At 51.2% G+C, this 22,093-nt stretch overlaps 7 protein-coding genes across 7 annotated transcripts; 3 read left to right on the plus strand and 4 right to left on the minus strand.

Moving 5' to 3' along the window:
• Positions 1 to 879: 879 nt before the first annotated feature.
• On the minus strand, positions 880 to 1,047 carry ACHE_20001A (uncharacterized protein; the record flags this gene model as incomplete). Its single annotated transcript, XM_043284255.1, has 1 exon — positions 880 to 1,047. The coding sequence occupies one exon, from the start codon at positions 1,045 to 1,047 to the stop codon at positions 880 to 882; it is 168 nt and encodes a 55-aa protein (XP_043133065.1).
• A 2,821-nt stretch (positions 1,048 to 3,868) lies between these two features.
• On the plus strand, positions 3,869 to 4,204 carry ACHE_20002S (uncharacterized protein; the record flags this gene model as incomplete). The annotated part of the gene is made up of 1 exon (XM_043284256.1): positions 3,869 to 4,204. One exon carries the CDS (start codon positions 3,869 to 3,871, stop codon positions 4,202 to 4,204), a length of 336 nt encoding a protein of 111 aa, XP_043133066.1.
• A 72-nt stretch (positions 4,205 to 4,276) lies between these two features.
• Positions 4,277 to 5,041, plus strand: ACHE_20003S (uncharacterized protein; the record flags this gene model as incomplete). The annotated part of the gene is made up of 1 exon (XM_043284257.1): positions 4,277 to 5,041. One exon carries the CDS (start codon positions 4,277 to 4,279, stop codon positions 5,039 to 5,041), a length of 765 nt encoding a protein of 254 aa, XP_043133067.1.
• A 94-nt stretch (positions 5,042 to 5,135) lies between these two features.
• ACHE_20004S (uncharacterized protein) lies at positions 5,136 to 5,486 on the plus strand (the record flags this gene model as incomplete). The annotated part of the gene is made up of 1 exon (XM_043284258.1): positions 5,136 to 5,486. One exon carries the CDS (start codon positions 5,136 to 5,138, stop codon positions 5,484 to 5,486), a length of 351 nt encoding a protein of 116 aa, XP_043133068.1.
• Positions 5,487 to 5,692: 206 nt separating this feature from the next.
• ACHE_20005A (uncharacterized protein) lies at positions 5,693 to 9,778 on the minus strand (the record flags this gene model as incomplete). The annotated part of the gene is made up of 1 exon (XM_043284259.1): positions 5,693 to 9,778. One exon carries the CDS (start codon positions 9,776 to 9,778, stop codon positions 5,693 to 5,695), a length of 4,086 nt encoding a protein of 1,361 aa, XP_043133069.1.
• A 7,232-nt stretch (positions 9,779 to 17,010) lies between these two features.
• Positions 17,011 to 17,589, minus strand: ACHE_20006A (uncharacterized protein; the record flags this gene model as incomplete). Its single annotated transcript, XM_043284260.1, has 1 exon — positions 17,011 to 17,589. The coding sequence occupies one exon, from the start codon at positions 17,587 to 17,589 to the stop codon at positions 17,011 to 17,013; it is 579 nt and encodes a 192-aa protein (XP_043133070.1).
• Positions 17,590 to 18,344: 755 nt separating this feature from the next.
• On the minus strand, positions 18,345 to 19,121 carry ACHE_20007A (uncharacterized protein; the record flags this gene model as incomplete). Its single annotated transcript, XM_043284261.1, has 1 exon — positions 18,345 to 19,121. The coding sequence occupies one exon, from the start codon at positions 19,119 to 19,121 to the stop codon at positions 18,345 to 18,347; it is 777 nt and encodes a 258-aa protein (XP_043133071.1).
• Positions 19,122 to 22,093: the final 2,972 nt, after the last annotated feature.

Here is a 22,093-nt window from a genome sequence, read left to right on the forward strand (position 1 = left end):
AACCCTAACCCTAACCCTAACCCTAACCCTAACCCTAACCCTAACCCTAACCCTAACCCTAACCCTAACCCTAATACGCTAACCCTAATACCACCGTCATCTCCCTATCCCTAATAACATCATCATCTCCCTATCCCTAATAACATCATCATCTCCCCAATAACATACCCTCATCATCTCCCTATCCCTAATAACCTCATCATCTCCCTAATAACATAACACCGTCATCTCCCTATCCCTAATAACATCATCATCTCCCTAATAACATAACACCATCATCTCCCCAATAATCTTTCAATCCATCCACCCATCTCACCCCCAACCACCTCCGCCTCCATCCACTCCCCATCATCTTTCATTCCCTCCAATCAATCCACATCCACTGCATATCATCCATATCATCCATATCATCCATATCATCCATATCATCAATACCAAATACCAAATACCACCCTTCTCCCTCCCCCAACCGCTTTCCACCATCAAAATCCTCCTCGCTCCACCTCGCCCCCATTCACCCATCGCCTCCCACACACCGCCCGCCACCACTCCCCATACACCCATTGCCCACCGCTTGCCCACCGCTTTGTTCACGGCTTGCCCACCCCTTCATTCATCCATTGGTTCACTGCTGCCTCACCCGTCGCCTCATCCATCACCCCGCCCCAATATATATCATCATCCCATTCCCACCCATCGCTATCTTGTATGATATATATCTCTATCCAACCACTCTTGCATCCCAATTCTCTCCCTCAACCAACCCCGTCAATATATATCCCTGTCAACATCCATATCAATCTATATATCCATATCAAAATCTTAATCCTAACCTCCGTACACTGCTTCGGTAACCATCCGAATTCTCCTACCAATTCATTAACCACCTCCAACCCATGCTGCTGCCCCATGCTCTTCGCCCACAAATCCCACCACTCCACTATCGTCCTCGACATCCACCCCAAATCCATCCAATCCCTGCCGCCACACTTGCCCAACTGCTTCACTTCCATCCCCATCCACCATCCCCATCCACCATCCACCCATTGTGGCAATCGTCCAAATCATCCTCCTATGCTATGCACATCCACCTGCATCGCACCACCACACCATCACCACCACCTCCTCCTCCGCCAAATCACTCCCCTGTCATGCCCATTCCCGCCTGCGCCAAATCCATCCTTCAACCGCTGGTCAAATGGCGGTTTGAATGGGCTCTCAAATGGTCTCTCAAATGGTCTCTCAAATGGTCTCTCAAATGGTCTCTCAAATGGTCTCTCAAATGGATCTCAAACGGCCAGTCAAACGGGCTCTCAAATGGGTGGTCAAATGGCTGATGAAAATGTGTGCTTGAATACATGGTCAAATGGGTGATTGAACAGTTGGTCGAATGCATGATCAAATGCATGATCAAATGCATGATCAAATGCATGATCAAATGCATCGTTGAATGGGTCAAATCGCTGATCAAATGGGTGACCAAATGCATGATGAAATGTCTGGTCGAATGTCTGGTCGAATGTCTGGTTGAATGCATGGCCAAACATGTGGTTTGAACCGGTCAAATGGGTGATTGAATGGCTGATCGAAATCGCTGATTGAAATCGCTGATTGAAATGGCTGATTGAAATGGCTGATTGAAATGGCTGATCGAATACATGGTGAAATGGGTAATCAAACGGGCTCTCAAATCGGTGGTCGAACCGTTCGTCAAATGCATGCATTGTTGAATGCATTGTTGAATGGGTAATCGAACCGGTGGTTGAATGGATGATTGAATGTATGGCTGAACGCATGGTTGAATGCGTCAAATCACTGATTGAACGCGCTCTCAAACGGGTGGTCGAACGGGGCTTTGAAACGGGTCATTGAATCGGCCACACGGCTGATGAAATGCATGCTTGAATGCATGCTTGAACCGGTCAAATGCCGGATCAAATACACGGTCGAATGGGTGATTGAACCGGTCAAATGGGTGATTGAACGGGTGGTTGAACTGGTAATTGAATGCATGCTTGAATGGCTGATCGAATGGGTGGTTCAACGGGCTGTCAAATGGCCAATGAAACGGGTGATTGAATGCATGGTCAAAACAACTGATCAAAATGGATGATTGAATATATGGTTGAACGGGTGGTCGAATGGGTGATCAAACTGGTGATCAAACTGGTGATCGAACTGGTGATCGAACTGGTGATCGAACTGGTGATCGAATGGTTGGTTGAACGGGCTGTCAAATCGGTGGTCGAATGGGTGTATTAAAACAGCTCATTGAAACGGCTGATCGAACACATGGTGAAATGGGTAATCAAATGCATGCTTGAACCGGTCAAATGCCGGATCAAATACATGGTTGAATGGGTGATTGAACCGCCTGATTGAACAGTTGGTTGAATGCATGCTTGAATGGCTGATCGAATGGGTGGTTCAATTGGTTGTCAAATGACTGATTGAACAACTGATTGAACCAGCTGATTGAATACATGCTTGAACGGGTGGTCCAACGGGTGTATCGAAATGGCTGATTGAAATGGCCGATCGAAATGGCTGATCGAAATGGGTAATTGAATACATGGTCAAATGGGTAATCGAACGGGGTAATCGAACCGGTGGTCGAATGGGTAATCGAATGCATGCTTGAATGGCTGATTGAATGTATGGCTGAATGCATGGTTGAACGGGTCAAATCACTGATTGAATGGCTGATCAAACGGGTGGTTGAACAGTTGGTTGAACAGTTGGTTGAACGGGCTGTCAAATTGGTGGTCGAATGGGTCTATTAAAAACAGCTGATTGAAATGGCTGATCGAAACTGGTAATCGAAACTGGTAATCGAATACATGGTTAAATGGGTAATCGAACACGTTAAATGGCTGATTGAATGCATTGTCAAATGGGTGATTGAACCAGTCGAATGGGTGATCAAACGGGTGGTTGAATGGGTGTATCGAAACGCCTGATATTGAATGGCTGATTGAATGGCTGATTGAATGGCTGATTGAATGGCTGATTGAATGGCTGATTGAATACATGGTCGAAACCGGTGATCGAATACATGGTTAAATGGGTAATTGAATGCATGGTTGAATGGGTGATCAAACTGGTGATCAAACGGGTGATTGAACAGTTGGTTGAACGGGCTGTCAAATGGGTGGTTGAATGCGTGTATTGAAACGCCTGATATCGAATGGCTGATCGAATGGCTGATCGAATGGCTGATCGAATGGCTGATCAAATGGCTGATCAAATGGCTGATCGAAATGGGTAATTGAATACATGGTTGAAACCAATGATCGAATACATGGTTCAATGGGTAATTGAACGGGTCGTCCAACCGGTGGTCCAACCGGTCCATGTCATGCTGCCATGTCCACTGCCTGCCCACACTGCATACCTTGCTGCACTCACACCCACTGCCACCCAATGCCATGCTCCCATACACCACCTGTCATACACATCATTCACCACCCTGGCCCATTCACAATCACACATCATCCATCATCATCCATCATCATCCATCATCATCCATCATCATCCATCATTCATAATCTTCATCATTCACTACCACCAGTCTGCCTGTGTGCTCAACGGCCAATGCGCTTGTCCATGTCCATCCCATGTCCATGAAACCCTCGGCCTTCATCCACTGCCGTACTCAAATATCTACCCTCAACGCCTTCCCATCCATGCTATATATCTCCACTGTCGGACTACATACATACATATATATATATATATACATACATATCGATATACATATCACTATACATCTCTATATACATCGCTATATACATCGCTATATACATCACTATATACATCACTGTATACGTCTTGACATACAACTCTATATACATCTCTATACATCGCTATGGTCCTGGCCAATCCTCCATCTCTCTGCCTCCTGACTCCAACCCCAACTCAACCTCCTGACTCACCCGCCGCAGCCAACAAAACTCCTCAAACAACTGGCTATGGCCCGCCCGGCTGCGCTGCCCCAGCCACCCAATCACCGCCCCAATGTCCGCGCCGTCGACCTGCAATCCCACCAGTCGCCGCTGCCATGCCCCCCGAATGCCCACCCCCCATGGCCCATGCAGCATCATCGCCACCATGGGGATCAAAACCCCCCGGTACTGACACCGGCCGCCCGGCTCCCACCCGGCGCATATCGTCTGCGGCATCCCACAGGAAAAACACCCGCTGAATCGGCTGTACTGGATCCGCCGGCGAACCTGCAGCATCCACTGCTTGGCCGCCTGGCTGCGTGCATGCCGGCATGAATATAAATCGTGCTGGTCATCCGCCTGGGCCATGGCGCAGATATAACATCGATCCCGCCACTGCTGAGCCTCCTGCTCCCCAAACTCCTCATCCAGCCATGCCTGGGACTGTTGCCGGCGGAATTGAATGTCGGCCGCGGCCCACTGGTGCTGGCGTTGGCGGTGGCTTGCGCACTGGCGCTGCTGCTGGCGGTGGCTCGGGCTCGGGTGCTGGTGCTGGCGTTGGTTCGGGCTCTGGCTCTGGCTCGGGCTATGGCTTGGGCTTAAGCTATCGCTGTGGCGCCGGTGCTGACTTGGGCTTGGGCTCTGGCTTGGGCTCTGGCTCGGGCTCGGGCTATGGCTCCGGCGTGGGCTGTGGCTCGGGCTATGGCTATGGCTCCGGCGTGGGAAATGGCTCCGGCGTGGGCAATGGCTATGGCTCTGGCTCGGGCTCGGGCTATGGCTTGAGCTTGGGCTGTGGCGCCGGTGCTGACTTGGGCTTGGGCTCTGGCTCGGGCTATGGCTCGGGCTCCGGCGTGGGCTGTGGCTCGGGCTATGGCTATGGCTCCGGCGTGGGAAATGGCTCCGGCGTGGGCAATGGCTATGGCTCTGGCTCGGGCTCGGGCTATGGCTTGAGCTTGGGCTGTGGCGCCGGTGCTGACTTGGGCTTGGGCTGTGGCTCGGCCTATGGCTCGGGCTCCGGCGTGGGCTATGGCTCCGGCTTCGGCTTGGGCTGCATGAGCCCGCTGCTCTGCTGGAATCATACTCCATTCCGCGCCTGAGCCCCCGACCATTGGAACGCCTCGTGGCACTGCGCGCCCGCCAGTCTGGGTCATCTGCCAGCCCTAACACTGGCCGAACCGCCTGCCCTGGGCCATGGTGCAAGCCCACACACCCGGCCTCATGCCCAGCCTCATGCCCGGCCTCATCACCACCCACGTGCCCTACATGCCACTGCACATTACACCCATCACATGCCTGCTCGTCCCCGTCATCCCCGCAATGCTGCCGCCGGTATCCATTCACTGTCCCATCCAGATAATCGTCCAGTACCACCCGCCGGCACCCCCGACCTGCCACCACCCCCATGTATTGCTGCACCAGCTCCACCTCCGGTGTGCCCAGCTGTCGCTCATCCTCCGCCCACCCCGCCGGCTGGATAATGATCGCCTGGCTGGCCTGCCCATCCCGCCCGGCTCGCCCGCTTTCCTGTGCATAATCCAATAACGTCCGGGGTGTCCCAAGATGAATGATCACTCGGATATTCGGAATATCAACCCCCATGCCCAATGCACTGGTCGCGCAAAGCACTGTGGAATCCCCTCCCATGAACCGCCCCAAAATCCCACCCCGGTCCACCTGCCCACTGAAATACGCCTCACATCCCAATACCGCCGCCATCGCCTGCACCTGGTGGACCCGGTTGGCATATATCACCATCTTCCCCCCCCGGGCCCGGGCCCACTGGAGCTGCGCCTGCAGGAACTGAATAATCCAGGCATCCTGCTCCCATCCATATCCATGTGGTGCAGTGTGTGGAATCGGTGGCCGCCACACCCCATATGCCACATTGCCGCGGCTCGTGCGGGCCCGATATATATCGATCTGATCCTGTGGGTGGTGAATGCGCTGGCTGAACTCCGGTTCCATCTCGGGGGCAATGTGGCCGTTAAAAACACCATCTGTGTACGGGCCCGAACGAGCTTCCCAAGCTGTGCCATGGCGGACCGGAAGTTCTTCTGCTGGTTCATAATGATGTGGCATTCATCAATCACCACCCGGTCCAGCCGCTGCATCACCACCAACCGGTTGATGAATGAATGGAAATCGGGGGTGACAGCCGATTCCGGTGTGACCAGCACAATGGCTGCTTCATCACATGGCTGCTGCCGGTCCCATGCCATACATGGGATGCCTAGCCGCCGGCACCGCTGCTGCATATCCTGCCGCAGCGAGATCAATGGCACCACCACAATGGTGGTGCCCCCGGGGACGGCCCACGCGGGCAACATGAATAACATGCTTTTCCCACCGCCGGTGGGCATGACTGCCACCACGGGGCTCTTGCCCTGCTGGATCGCCGCCATGGCGGGTGCCTGGATGCCCTGGAACTGCATGCCGGCCTGACCGGTCATCTGCTGCAGCGCAGCGGCCATGTCCATGGTCTGCAGCTGGTGGCGCCGCTCCATGTGGTGCTCCTCAGCCTCCACCTGCCATGGGGCCCGCTTGCGTTTCCCAAGCACGGGGCGAGCCCTAACCCGTTCCTGACCGGGATCATTCACCAAGCAAGCCCTAACCCGTTCCTGACCGGGATGGTGAATTGGACAGCTACCTTCATCCACCAAGCGAGCCCTAACCCGTTCCTGACCGGGATGGTGAATTGGACGGTTGCCTTCATCCACCAAGCGAGCCCTAACCCCTTCCTGACTGGGATCACTCACCAAGCGAGCCCTAACCCGTTCCTGACCGGGATCATTCACCAAGCAAGCCCTAACCCATTCCTGACCGGGATCATCCACCAAGCAAGCCCTAACCCATTCCTGACCGGGATCATCCACCAAGCGAGCCCTAACCTGTTCCTGACCGGGACGGCGGCTTGGACAGCTGCCTTCATCCACCAAGCCAGCCCGAAGCCCACCGGCATCAATGTCGGCATGGACATCTCCTGGAACCCCCGTGCCGCAGCCGAACCCCAGAAACTGGTGCCAATCCACACTGGACTGCCGGAACATTGCCCGCCGGTGGCTTGTTGTGCCCGCCTGCTCCATCAGCTGCCGCCCATATACCATCCCCGCCACGTGCGATGAATGGCCCGCCTGTAAATCCGTCATATGCGCCATCCACTGGTCCGCATCCATGCCGTCCTCACAGTCAGCATCCAATGCCGCCGCCTGCTCCGTTTCATCCTGGCGGTCACTGGTGAATGTGCTGGATGCCCGCAGGAACCGCCGGCTGATGCCAATGGCAATGTCCCGGTACGCCGGAATATTCAATGCCTGGCCGAGCCGGGCCTGGGTCTCCCGCTTCAACACCTCCCGGAATCGCTCGGGGGTCCATGGCCGCTGCATGCCCGGGTCGGGGCCCCATAAATATGGGCTGGGGGGCTGCCATGCCGGTGTGCCGTTCGACGTGCCAATCAATGTGCCATTCAGTGTGCCGTTCGCCGTGCCATTCGGTGTGCCAATCGTTGTGCCATTCGACATGGCATTTGATGTGCCGGCCTGTGTGCCAATCGGTGTGCCAATCGGTGTGCTGTTCGATGTGCTGTTTGATGTGCCGTTCAGTCTACCATTCAACATGCCATTCACCGTACCATTTGGTGTGCCATTCCATGTGCCGTTCAATGTGCTGTTCGATGTGCCATTCACTGTGCCAGCTCGTGTGCCAATCGGTATGCTGTTTGTTGTGCCGTTCAACATGCTGTTCGATGTGCCGTTCAATGTGCTGTTCGATGTGCCATTCAGTGTGTCGTTTGATATGCCATTTGCTGTGCCGTTTGATGTGCCATTCAGTGTGCCGTTCGCCCTGCCATTCAGTGTGCCATTGACCGTGCCGGCTCGTGTGCCATTCCATGTGCCGTTCAATGTGCTGTTTGATGTGCCATTCACCGTGCTGGCTCGTGTGCCATTCGCCGTGCCGGCTTGTGTGCCAATCAGTGTGCCATTCAGTATGCCGTTCGCCGTGCCATTCAGTGTGCCATTCAATGTGCCGGCTTGTGTGCCATTCCATGTGCTGTTCAATGTGCTGTTCAATGTGCCGTTCGATGTGCCGTTCGACATGCCATTCACTGTACCATTCACCGTGCCATTCACCGTGCCGGCTCGTGTGCCATTCAATGTGCCGTTCGATGTGCCATTCGACATACCATTCGATGTGCCATTCGACATACCATTCCATGTGCCGTTCGATGTGCCATTTGACATACCATTCGATGTGCCATTCACCGTGCCATGCGCAGTGCCGGCCTGCCACGCTGTCAACTGGCCAATGAATGGCATCGCCAGCCACATATACCACACCACCAACTCCCCGACCGCCCGTGGCACATACCGGTGGATCAGCTTGCTGTCGTTGCTCGCATGGAAGCCCTTGTGGTATGCAGTCACCAGTGTCACCATCCCATCCTCAATGAACACATTGCGGAATTGGTTGTTCGGCGTGTTGACATACTGCACACTGAGCAGCTCGGGGGCCCGTGCCGGCTGCCCCGCCGTCATATGGATGGCCACGGCCAGTTTCTCCTTGAACCGGGCCACCCGGGCCAGATACTGTGCCACCAATGGGCCGTGGATCGCCCCCCGGCGCATGAATTGCTGCTGCACGGGGCGCTCTGTGCGCAGCCGCTGGATCATCCACCACCGGCCATCCACGGGCCACCGGGTTCGGCGATCGTGCAAAAAGTTCCAGCCCGGGTGCCCCTGGGTGGGATCATCATACAAGCCCTGCCACGGGATGGCGGGCAGCGGCATGGTGCTTGGGGTGTGGGCGCTGCTGGAACCATCGGCAATACATAATAGTTCACACAGCAGCTCCCGTGTGGCCCCAACCAACCCGTGGATGAACCCACGGAATTCACCCATCGTGAAATGCAGATCCTTGTACAACAGCTCATCGGCTCCCATCCACGCCACATGGCCCGGCGCCGTGCTATTGTAATGGATCTTCAACCCATATGTGCGCCAGTCGAGCAATGTCTGCATGGGCCCATGGGTGCCACGGATCATGAAGCGGCTGACCATCTGCTGCACATGGTCATGAAATGACGGGCGATCGTGCACCGTGGTGGGGGTGTGGCGTGTGGGACTGGCACTATCACAGCCCTCATCGATATCGGCCAGTTGGGCATCTGCACTGGCCAACGGCCATGCTATTGGGCTAGCCGGTGTGCCATTCACTGTGCCATTCACTGTGCCATTCACTGTGCCATTCGCCGTGCTAGCCTGTGCCTGCCACATCTGAATAATGTCCCCCACATGGGGATCCAACCACAGTGCCTTCTGCACCACCATGAACCGCGCAAGCTTGATCATCCGCGATAAAATGGGGGGGTAACTGTCGGGATCACGCCACCCAGTCTCCCCCCAGCCGAGCACCGCCATGGCACACACAAGGGGGCTTTCATATTCATGGGCACGGTGGCGCTGGTTGAGCAGCTCAATGCAAAACTCCAAGCAGGCACGCTCCATTGGGCTCATCATCCATGCCGGCTCGGTGCTGCCTGCATTGCCAGTCTCCTCTGCTTCTTCCACATGCTCGGGGCTCACCCCATGCCCGGCTGTGGGCTGATCTCCGGGGCTCACCCCACGCCCCTCTGTGGCCCGATAACTGCCGGGGTTCCCACCCTGTTCTAGGATCCGACCGGCCCCGGGGAACATATGGACCGCCCGAGCCCGGGCTCGATGGGGCGCCTGTTGGGGCCTCGCCATGGTGGGCATGGCAAGCTGCCACAAGATCTGCCACTTCCGCTGCTGCCGCGCGGTCATCCCATACACGGGCAGTGGGCCACACCACTCCTGCATGCCCTGTCCGGCCTGGGTGGCCTGTGTGCGTGCAATGAAGCCCAACACTTGCTGTCGGCCATGGACGGGTAACCCTAATCCAACAATAGTGTTCGTCAAGCTAATGGTGCCAAGCTTACGGGAAGGAATCGATGAAGAAGAAAGGAAACAAAGTGGAATCGAACAATATATATATATATCTCTCTCTCTCTATCTATCTCTCCATCGAGCTATATATCTCGCTATATATCTACATCTACATCTATATATATATATACACACCCCCACATACCAAACAGTGTATCCCTTAAGATGAATGGGTGTATAGTGTCTAGTTCTCTTTCATCTCAACAGTCACATACGGCTGCTGCTGCCGCTGCCGCTTTGCTGCTGGCTCCTCCCCTTTCCCTCCCCCCAGCCCCGCTTCCGCGGGCCTAGTGATACCTGAAACCCTAGGAAGGCATGCCACTCCCGACTGATGGCCCGGTATTGCACCCGCCGTGCCTGGATATGGCCAGGTGCCTCCTGCAGCCCCCGGGCATACACCGTCCCAGCAGCCCAGGACCCATGGCCGGCTTGCTGGTCGATCAGCCCATCATCGGCACTGTAGTCACGCTTGAACCCACCACACTGCAGGTGTGCCCGGGAGATGGCAATTGCTGCATGCCGCCAGGAAATCACATTGAGCTTGGTCTGCAGATTGTTACAGATCTCACTGCATCAGCCTCACGTGACAATGCGGGGAGTCAAGGCAGAATCATTGGGCAAAAAGACCATGCAGAAAGAACAAGGATTATGATGAGGAAGATATACACCCAAGCATCACGTGACCACGGTAGAAAGGACGACGGAGGAATTCTACCAATATACCAATATGGTAGATAGGACAAAGAGGGAATGCTACCAATCTATCAGGGAATGGATATTACAGGACAGAAGGAGGTAGCATGGTAGGAACGGAGAATCTACCATTGGACTAGGAAAGGTATATAAGGACATTCATTCATGTACCTAGCTTAGTTCTTCGCGATCAATTCAAGTCTTACAGCATTGGTTACCTTCTAGTTTCTGACTCGTCCGCACTTAACCAACAACCCAGTATACGTACTCGGTTGGCCTTGTTTCTCTACTCGTTACCTTTACCGTTCCTACTTGTTGATTATCTTACGGAGCCTGGAGGGGGCGATATACCCATCAACGACTATTGAACTACGGAGCCTGGAGGGGGCGACATACCCATCAACGCATACGACATACCGAATCGGACCCGAAGGGGCATTGAGCATACGACTACTTGGGAACACTTAAGGTAAGTGTTCAGTCTCGAAATACAACTAACTAGAACCCTAGGTACGACACGAGAGAAGCCAGGTTGTGACACATTGATCGCCAGTCAGTACGAGTCAGGTTTCGAGACTATATTGACTTAAAACACGAACTGCAACCATGTCTAACAACAGTAACAGCAACACTACTCCTAGATCCTCTCGTGGATCTGAGGGACGAACTCCGACTTATGAAGAACTCTTTGGAATGGTTAGCCAGCTGCAGGAAAGCATCACTACTTTGGAAGAACGACAGTCAGCCAAAGCTATCAAAGTTCGACCACCGGAACCCTTTGATGGTACTCGATACAAGTTGCGACCCTTCATCACTCAATTGGACTTGTATGTCCGCATGAACCGGAGCAAGCTCATATTTGAATCCGACAAAGTCCTACTTGCAGCAACTTACTTGACTGGACCAGCATTTGATTGGTTTGAACCTACCTTGCGTGACTTCCAGGAGAAAGATGAACAATACCATAACGACAATACCACCGAGGTTTTCAGCAGCTTCACTGAATTCAAGAAACGACTCCAGGGAACATTCGGAGATATTGACGCCACACGGAACGCTGAACGAAAGCTATGGCGACTCAAACAGACAGGATCAGTAGCCAAGTTGGTATCTGATTTCCAGCAGATCATCACCCATCTGAATTGGGACGAGACGATGTACATTGCGAAATTCGAGGAAATGTTGAAACCAGAGATTCAGGAGAAACTGGTTTGGATGGAACGACCGACTTCATTGAACGAACTCTTTGAACGAGCCGTCAAGATTGACAACACCCTGTATGACCTTAGAGTCAGACAGAAGGAGTCACGATATGGGAACACCTTTAGAGGAAACCCACGAACGAGCCACTATCGATCGAACGATAAACGACCAGCTCAACCACGAAGCCAAGGGTATGAAGATCCCTATGGACCACGACCGATGGAGCTGGATGCCACACAGCATAGGCCCTTCGTATCCGACAAGGAAAGAGAACGAAGAAGGAAAGAGAAACTTTGCTTCACATGTGGAAAGCCGGGCCACATGACGAAGGCATGCAGGCAACGACAGAACGTTAGGCCTCAGCAACAACGAGACGATAACAAGCAACTGCACGCTACCCAGGAGAGAGGAGCGTATGACACCACAGGAATTGTGAACCCTGAACTCAGAGCAACGAATGATTCTGGATGGCACACGCAAGAGGCTTCGGATGAGCATGGAGGACCATGGAGACCCAGAACTATGATTGTACCCAACCTGAGCCCATTGAGGAGGTTGATGGAAGAACAGACGACCCTCACGACAGAGGAAATTGATGAGATCATGAGTTCAAGCGAAGAAGAATATTGGCCCAATGAACGGACGGTGGGATCCGACAGCGGAAGCGACAAAGCCCATATAAGGACGGATGGGTCCGAAAAAGCCATCAATGAGCCAGTTCATGAGAAATCACTCGGCGAACTGCCCAACCAAGATTGGCCAGTTAATGATTTCCTTGACGAAGAGTACGGTGCTCAGTGGAATGGCCACGATCCCAACGTGGAGGAACTCCATGAGATACCGGAGACACCTCAGAACGCAACTCCCGAAAATGATGAACAAGAAGAACAGAGTCTGGCAGAAGATAATGAGGGATACACGAAGTCCAGTGTGTATAGCCCTATTTTGAAGCAACAGCTATGGTCCAAACGGTATACGGAACAACGAAAAGCCGACGAAGAAACGAATACCGACGTTGCCGCGTACTTCATTGATGATGTTGTTATCTCACTTCAGGAGAACCCCAAGAGGCTCTCTAAAGGATTGAAGGAACTATTCAATGAATTGATTACATACTGCCCACATCAGAACTTGAAATGTTGGGAACGAACGAACGAAACTTGGGAAGAACACCTACAGCAATGCGACCAGCACCCATACACATGCCACCACTGTGGACAGAACAACGGAGAACTATGGGGATACCTACGGGACATCACGACCAAACGACTACGAGGCCCCATCCACAGCTCATGCAAGTATGATTGGTGTGATTGCGTGCACTATCGAGAGCACCCAAAGCACAACCAATTACCTTGGATTGTGTGTTATAGTCACGCCTGTGGAGAACATTACGATCGAAAGAAAATGGCGCATTATTTCCCAGAACGACCTAGGAAATACAATGACAGTTGTCCTTGTTGGGATTGGAACTGTGCATGCAGGGGGATATCTATTGCACCCAGAGCATTCAAGTATGCACTGGACTGCATGTTATGAAGATGACTGCATAGTTCACTTCGAACCCAAGGATTACTACCCAAGTCCACGACGTCTACGGCAACCAAGATGGCAAGCAAGCCTATCAGCGACACAGCGAGGATACCACTTGAAGTTTACGACACCAGTTCTCAATCAACTAGCCAGAGTGATGGTTGACTCAGGAGCTACTGGAAATTACATGGATCCTAGATTCCAGCGACAATTGGGGATCTTAGGAATTGAGAAGGCGCAGCCAGAGCCTATCTCAGGACTGAATGGTGAGAATTTGGGAAGCCACCTGACGGTCGAATCGGGATTTGTCCCTATGGCTGTAGCGGATCATGAAGAAAGGATCAATTTCGACGTGACACCGCTGGGACAATACGATATAGTGTTGGGGATTCCATGGCTCAGGAATCACAACCCGGAAATCAACTGGAAAACTGGACAAATGAACTTTGCAAATTGCGATTGCCCAAGAACAATGAAAGGACCGAGTCAACGGGAGGCCGGGACCTCACCACGATCTACAGGCAGGAGACCTGGTAGATACGTGAAGCAACCGAGAGGTGGGTTGAGAATGAATAACAGAGAAACGAATGACACAGCGACGAATATTGTTTTAGCAGCCACCAGGGCCTCAGAACGACATTGGCTGATGAATTTACCCGGATGGGCACCGGACACGACCCAGAAGTATTGCGAATATTTGATGGATGAGGATATATCCAAGAGATCAGCGCCGATTGAGGAATATCGCTCAGAAAGAGTTGATAGCAACCAAGAAGCATCAGACTCAGAGCTAGGCTCATGGGAATGGATTGACCATAAGGAGCTAGCAGCAACGACTCAGGAACCACAGATTCCACAGGAGTATATTGAGTTTCAGCACTTGTTCAAGCAGCCTGAACGACCTGAACTACCAGACCATGGACCACACGATCATCGCATACCCCTTATGGAAGGGAAGACACCGACATGCAAGAAGATTTACCCGATGTCAGAACGAGAATCAAGAATACTACGGGAATATATTGAAGAACAATTGGCGAAAGGATTCATCAGACCATCAACATCACCAGCAGGGCACGGAGTCCTATTTGTACCGAAAAAGGATGGAAGCCTACGACTATGTGCAGATTATCGACCACTCAACGCCATCACCATCAAGGATCGACATCCATTACCACGAGTTGATGAAATGCAAGACCGAATCAGAGGAGCAAAATGGTTTACAAAATTCGACATTGTAGACGCCTACAATCGACTACGGATCGCCAGAGGAGAAGAATGGAAAACGACCATCAGAACGAAATATGGACATTATGAATATTTGGTCATGCCATTTGGGCTTACCAACGCACCAGCATCATTTCAACGATTCATTTATGATGTACTTGGAGTATATCTTGACATCTTCGTGATAGTCTACCTTGACGACATCTTGGTCTTCTCCAGCACCTTTGAAGAACATGTGCAGCATGTCAAGAAAGTACTGCAAAAACTTGAGGAAGCGAAGCTACGATTGAAGTTGAAGAAGTGCGAATTCCATGTTCAGGAGACTGAGTTCTTAGGACACTGGATCACTACAGAGGGAATCCAGATGGATAAGAACAAAGTTCAAGCAATCTTGGATTGGCCAGAACTGAAGAACACCAAGGAAGTTCAGCAGTTTACAGGACTTGTGAACTACTACCGACGATTCTTGAAGGACTACTCACAATTCATGACGCCACTGTTCAAATTGTTGAAAAAGGGACAAGAATTTCAATGGGGACCAGAACAACAACAAGCGTTTCAACAAGCCAAGGAAAGAATTGTATCTGCACCAGCACTTGTGCAGTTCGACCCAGAGAAGGAAACCACGATTGAAACAGATGCATCAGACTACGCCATTGGTATGAGAATGACTCAACCAGGACCAGATGGAAAACCACGAGCTGTTGCATTCCACTCACGAAAACTAGTTCAAGCGGAATTGAACTATGACATCCATGATAAAGAATTGCTAGCTATAGTGGTAGCATTCAAGACTTGGAGAGTTTATTTGGAAGGAGCACAACACACTGTACTTGTGAAGACAGATCACAAGAACCTGACCTTCTTCACAACAACCAAAGAGTTGACCCGAAGACAGGCCAGATGGGCTGAAGTACTATCGCAATATGACTTCAAAATCATCCACTGCAAAGGAAATGAGAATGGACAAGCAGACGCACTCAGTCGACGACCAGACTATGAGATCAAGGACAGAACGATCAACCCAGCGATATTGAAAACCAACGAAGATGGAACCATCAGCTACAACCACCAGGTGTTAGCAGCAACGATGCATATCTCAAACGAACCTTTGGAAAAGAAAATCATTGAAGAAACACAAAAAGACAAAATGATCCAGGATATGATTGAAAACTCAGCAGAAAATGACAAATTGACCACAGATAACAATGGATTAGTGTACTTGCACAATCTCATCTATGTGCCAAAAAGCATGAGAAATGAGATCATCAGCATGCACCATGACACTCCACTCCACGGACATTTGGGAACAGAGAAAACAGCTGAACAAATTATGAGAAACTACTACTTCCCAAACACGCGAAAAGTTGTTCAAGAATATGTGAAGAACTGTGAAACTTGCATTCGAGATAAGGCAGCAAGACATCAACCCTACGGAAAAATGCAATCCCCGGATGCTCCAACACATCCATGGGAATGGGTTACCATCGACTTCATCACACAGTTACCGACATCACAAGGATATGACTCGATTACAGTCATCACAGACCGAATGACCAAATATATCCATTTGGTACCAGCCAAAGGAACCATGACCGCAGCAGATATGGCACAAATATTCCTGAAGCATGTTATTACCAACCACGGAATGCCTCAAAAGATCACATCAGACAGAGACAAGCTGTTCACTTCAAAATTCTGGACAACACTCACAAACTTGATGGGTATAGAACACCGCCTCACCACAGCCTACCACCCACAAGCAAATGGTCAAACTGAACGAACCAACCAAACGATTGAGCAATACCTACGGCATTACATCAATTATGAACAAGATGATTGGGTTAAATTCCTACCCATGGCACAGTTTGCATACAACAATGCAGAGCACTCAACGCTCAAAGTAACGCCATTTTACGCCAATTATGGATACCACCCAGTGCTATATGAGAAACCACGACCACAAGAGTCCACATCAGAAGCAGCAAATGAGACAGTCCAAAAGCTGAAGAACTTACACCACCAACTGTCAAGAGACATTGACTTCATGAACCTACGAGCGGCTATATATTACGACAAGCACCATGGAGAGGGACCTACCTTGAAGAGGGGGGAGAAAGTATTCCTGCTCCGCAGAAATATCAAAACGAAACGACCAAGTCAAAAGCTCGATCACCAGAAGATTGGACCTTTCACCATTGAAGGAAAAACAGGACCAGTGAATTACCGCTTGAAACTACCGAAATCAATGAAGCGCATACATCCAGTATTTCACATCTCGCTATTGGAACCAGCACCGAAAAACGCCATGCCAACAGAAAATATCGAAATCGAAAGCGATGATGATGAATATGAAGTTGAACGAATTCTGGATTACCGACAAGTCAATGGACGACCATGTTACCTGATCAAATGGAAAGGGTACGATACCTCTGAGAACACATGGGAACCTATTGCGAACTTGACTGGTTGCCACCAGTTGGTGAAGGAATACCACCAGCGACAGCAGAGTCGAAGTTCTCCCAAAAGGAAGGAGAATTCATCATCTGAGACAGACTAGGATCATCTGTCACCGCAGCAAGCTGAGCATCCAGAGAAGCGGTCTCAGCAACAGGCCAGGAAACTTGAGAATCCAACTCCTCAAGAAGAGCCACGTCATTCTCTAACATAGCCTTATTTCGAGCCTCAAGAAACCGTTTATGTTTCCGCAACCGGGCCAATTTGGCAGACGTCTCGGAAAGACGCGCCAGTGCCTCATCATTTGAACGCTCCGCATCTTCGAGGTCGGCGGCTAATCTCATTCGATCACGCTCCAAATTTTGCCATTTTCGTTCATTATGAAAATCACGTTCACACTTGACGCCAGAACGCACACAATTATTGCATTTTCGATTTGACGAGATTCGTTTACATTCACAAGACATATTGGAAGCACTCATTTCGGAACAACGGAGACAAGGAGGAGAAAAGAAACCTTCCTTATCTATTTTATCAGCCAGACGATCACGACGAGGGTTTGATTTGGGCATGATAAACGAAGCATGAGGAAAAGAAAAACAGAAAAACAAAACACTCACCGACGGGAATGCCGCAGTTCTTATGGCTCTCGAGGACGAAAGCCTGAAAGAGGGGGAGGTAATGTTACAGATCTCACTGCATCAGCCTCACGTGACAATGCGGGGAGTCAAGGCAGAATCATTGGGCAAAAAGACCATGCAGAAAGAACAAGGATTATGATGAGGAAGATATACACCCAAGCATCACGTGACCACGGTAGAAAGGACGACGGAGGAATTCTACCAATATACCAATATGGTAGATAGGACAAAGAGGGAATGCTACCAATCTATCAGGGAATGGATATTACAGGACAGAAGGAGGTAGCATGGTAGGAACGGAGAATCTACCATTGGACTAGGAAAGGTATATAAGGACATTCATTCATGTACCTAGCTTAGTTCTTCGCGATCAATTCAAGTCTTACAGCATTGGTTACCTTCTAGTTTCTGACTCGTCCGCACTTAACCAACAACCCAGTATACGTACTCGGTTGGCCTTGTTTCTCTACTCGTTACCTTTACCGTTCCTACTTGTTGATTATCTTACGGAGCCTGGAGGGGGCGATATACCCATCAACGACTATTGAACTACGGAGCCTGGAGGGGGCGACATACCCATCAACGCATACGACATACCGAATCGGACCCGAAGGGGCATTGAGCATACGACTACTTGGGAACACTTAAGGTAAGTGTTCAGTCTCGAAATACAACTAACTAGAACCCTAGGTACGACACGAGAGAAGCCAGGTTGTGACACAGATGTATGTGGGCCTCACGCTGGAGCACCCCCGCAGCCGGCCACTGTCCCATGCCCCTGCTGCCAGATTGGGGCCCCGTGGCCACAGGAAGGGGGAGCGTGCCTGCCGGGTGCCATGGGCCAGGGCCTGCACTGCCCGTGCAAAGGGCAGGATCAGCCATAGATAGTACACCACAAGCTCACTGACCTCCGCCGGGAGGTAGCGATGGATGATCTTGGTGGACCCTGTCATGCTGTATCCCTTGTGGTATGCCGTCACCAGACTGACCACCCCATGCTCGATGAAGAGATTGCGATGCTGGCCACACACAGTGTTGCTGTGTCGGATCCCCAGCAGCTCAGTGGCCCGCGCCGGCTGCCCAGCAGTCAGGTGCATCAGCAGGAGCAGCCGCTCCAGGAACTGGTCCACCTGTCCCAGGTAGGCATCCACCACGGTGGTGTGCCACATCACCTGGTGGTCATGCGGCCGCACCCCCACCCACTCAGCCCGCAGCCAGTCGGTGGCCACCACCCGGTCCATCAGCCATTGCTCTCCTGTGGTGGGCAGCGCTGCACGGGTGCGGTGGTCCTGCAGGAAGTTCCATCCACGCCGGTTGTTGGTCGGGTCGTCTGCCAGCTCCACCAGGGCCAGGCGCGGCACCACCGCCTCCCGGGTCTCCTCCTCATGCAGCAGGAACAGCCCCTCCAGCTCCACCTGGGCCAGCTCCACCTGGGTGCGCACGAAGCCCCGCAGGCCCGCCATGGTCAGGTGCAGTGTAACGGGCTAGGCCCGAAAGGCACCTCGAACCATAAATGGTTCTCGATTGAAGCTATTCACAAGAGCGTGCCGAAGTCAGGTGATCGTAGATCACCTGATCACGAGTATATAAATCCACCGCCAGCGTGTCTTTCTTTCTTTCTTTCTTTCCTTTCCCCAACGAGTTCTTTTGTACATATCTATATATTAGATAGCAAGGCTTCGGCCCATTACATTAGAACTCGTTCGCCCTCATCTATCTACTTATTTATTGAACAACGGATTACGCATCGGATTGAACGCGCAACGGATCGTACATCGCACACTGGACACACTGGACACACTGGACACACTGGAAACACTGGACACACTGGACACATTGAACGATTGGACATACCGGATAACTGGATACATTGGACATCGGATATCAGACATCGAAATTCACGGATAGTTGAGCTATTTACAAACAAATCAATAGTCAAGTCAGTCATATGACCACATTTTCAGCGGAAATCAGCGACCACGAGTCAAACGACCAAACCGACGGCAACATGGGAGACAATATACACTCAGGAGGGACCACCACTCCTGTCCCACAAGATCTTGTCGCAGTTATTGCAGGACTTCAACGACAACTGCAACAAATGGAAGAACGGCGGATTGAAGATCTTCGTCGTCTCAAAGAAGAGTTGACGAGCCCACCCAGAGAGCCCTTGCCACAACCGACTATTGAAGAGATAGCCCCCCAACCAATGGCGGACCCTGTTAGGAGACCTCGACCCAAGCTGACAGACCCAGAAGTCTTTGATGGTCGAAACCGAAGTCTCTACCGTCCGTTTCGAAGCAAGCTGCGCGCTAAACTTGAGGTCGATAAAGAAGCCTTGGGCAATGCCTATGATCGTATGTGGTATGCTTTTGGCCGTCTAACAGATGGGGCTGCTATGCAGGTGCTGCCCTGGATGGAGCGGTTTGCTAAGAAAGGAGCTACTGAGAGCCAGCTGGACGGAATGCTTGATCAAATGGACTTCATCTTTCTGGACCGGAATCTGGAGGAGAAGGCTGTACGAGACCTTGCAAGCTTGAAACAGAACAACAAGCCCTTCACAGTCTTTCTCACTGAGTTCAACCGACTACTCATGGAAGCTGATGGCCATAACTGGCCTGAAAACACAAAAAGGTCCTACCTAGACAATGCATTAAACCGTGAGATGAACACACGCCTTGAAACTGTTGAAAAGAAAAATGGATTTGAAGACTATTGCCGCCAGCTACAGCAGATTGCGGACCGGATGGAGAAGAACCAATTGCGGTACTCACGGAACAATAAGCATACCACCTCAACTTCTCCAGCTCACCCTGTGAATACCACCCGTGCTTCCTCTCCACCCCAAGATATGGACTGGGAACCCACAACAACAACTTCTGCACGCAGCCAACCTCGACGCGTGGCTAAGCATGTATCACGAGAAGAAATGGAACGCCGCAGACAAGAACGACGTTGCCTTCGTTGTGGTGACTCCACGCATTTTATCTCCCATTGCCCCTACGACAGTCCTAGGAACAGTACCCGCATGGCTCGCTCACACATTCATGGGCCGGAACTTGAAGATGAAGAAGAGCAGTTGAGGGAACAACCCAAGCTGGGAAAAGAATAGCTCCTGCAAAAGTCTCTTGCAGGAGCACCACCAGCAGTTGATGGATCTACCTACATGGCGACCGGCCCCAGCAGCTCAGATAGACCTTCAGAAGGAGTGGAACGACTTCCGAAAAAGAGTCAAGTTTGACAGACCTGAATTCAGAGTATCCGCATTAGTCAATGGAGAACAGGTCAGCAGAACGTTAGTGGACACCGGTTGTACTACATATGGTATGGTTTCTGAGAATTTTACCCGAAAACATCAACTGGAGCGTGTAACCATCAAACCACGAACTATCGACGACTACAAGGGCCCAACGGATGATTGTATAAGGGAGGTAGCGAAAATCTCATTGAACGTGGGGGAAACCACCAAAACACTGCATGGCTGTATGTTGTTCCTAAACTGGGTAGGGGACTCGACATGATTTTAGGCCTTGCATGGATAGACGACCAACAAGTGTTTATCGACCCGAATGGTCCGAAATTGCGCTTCACAAATGGCATTGTTGTTAGCAGCATGGAAGATCAACCACAAATGGATATCCAGCCCATCGGGGCGAACGCTTTTGCACTATGGAACCGACAAAAGAAAAAGGACAGCAGCGTACAGATTTTCGCCGCAAGTTTAAAGGACATTGAGAAAGCATTACGACCCAAATTGCTGACAGACCCCCGCACCAAACTACCACCTCATTACCATAAATTCCTATCAGTATTTGACCGGAAGGAAGCTGACAAGCAACCACCATATCGAGGACCAAATATCGACCATAAGATTGAACTCAATAAGAACGCTGATGGAACGACCCCTGAACCTCCATGGGGCCCCCTTTATAATATGTCAAGGGATGAACTGCTTGTGCTACGGAAGACATTGACAGAGTTGTTGGAAAAGAACTTCATACGTGTTAGCAATTCGCCTGCTGCAGCACCTGTATTGCTTGTCAAGAAACCTGGTGGAGGCTTGCGATTTTGTGTTGACTACCGAGCACTGAACGCCATTACAAAGAAGGACCGCTACCCCCTACCACTAATTAATGAAACATTGGAAAGAATTGGGAAAGCAAAATGGTTCACCAAGTTGGATGTTATTGCTGCTTTTCACAAGATTCGTGTCGCTGCCGGCGATGAATGGTTGACCGCATTCCGAACTCGATTTGGGCTGTTTGAATGGCTTGTAACACCATTTGGACTAGCCAATGCACCGAGCACCTTCCAACGCTATGTTAATTGGGTCCTACGAGATTTCCTAGATGAATTTGCTTCTGCTTACCTTGACGACATCTTGATATTTACGGATGGAACATTGTCAGAGCATCAAGAGCATGTCTGCAAAGTA

The sequence above is a fragment of the Aspergillus chevalieri genome, chromosome 2 (assembly GCF_016861735.1).
Source record: "Aspergillus chevalieri M1 DNA, chromosome 2, nearly complete sequence".
NCBI lineage: Eukaryota > Fungi > Ascomycota > Eurotiomycetes > Eurotiales > Aspergillaceae > Aspergillus > Aspergillus chevalieri.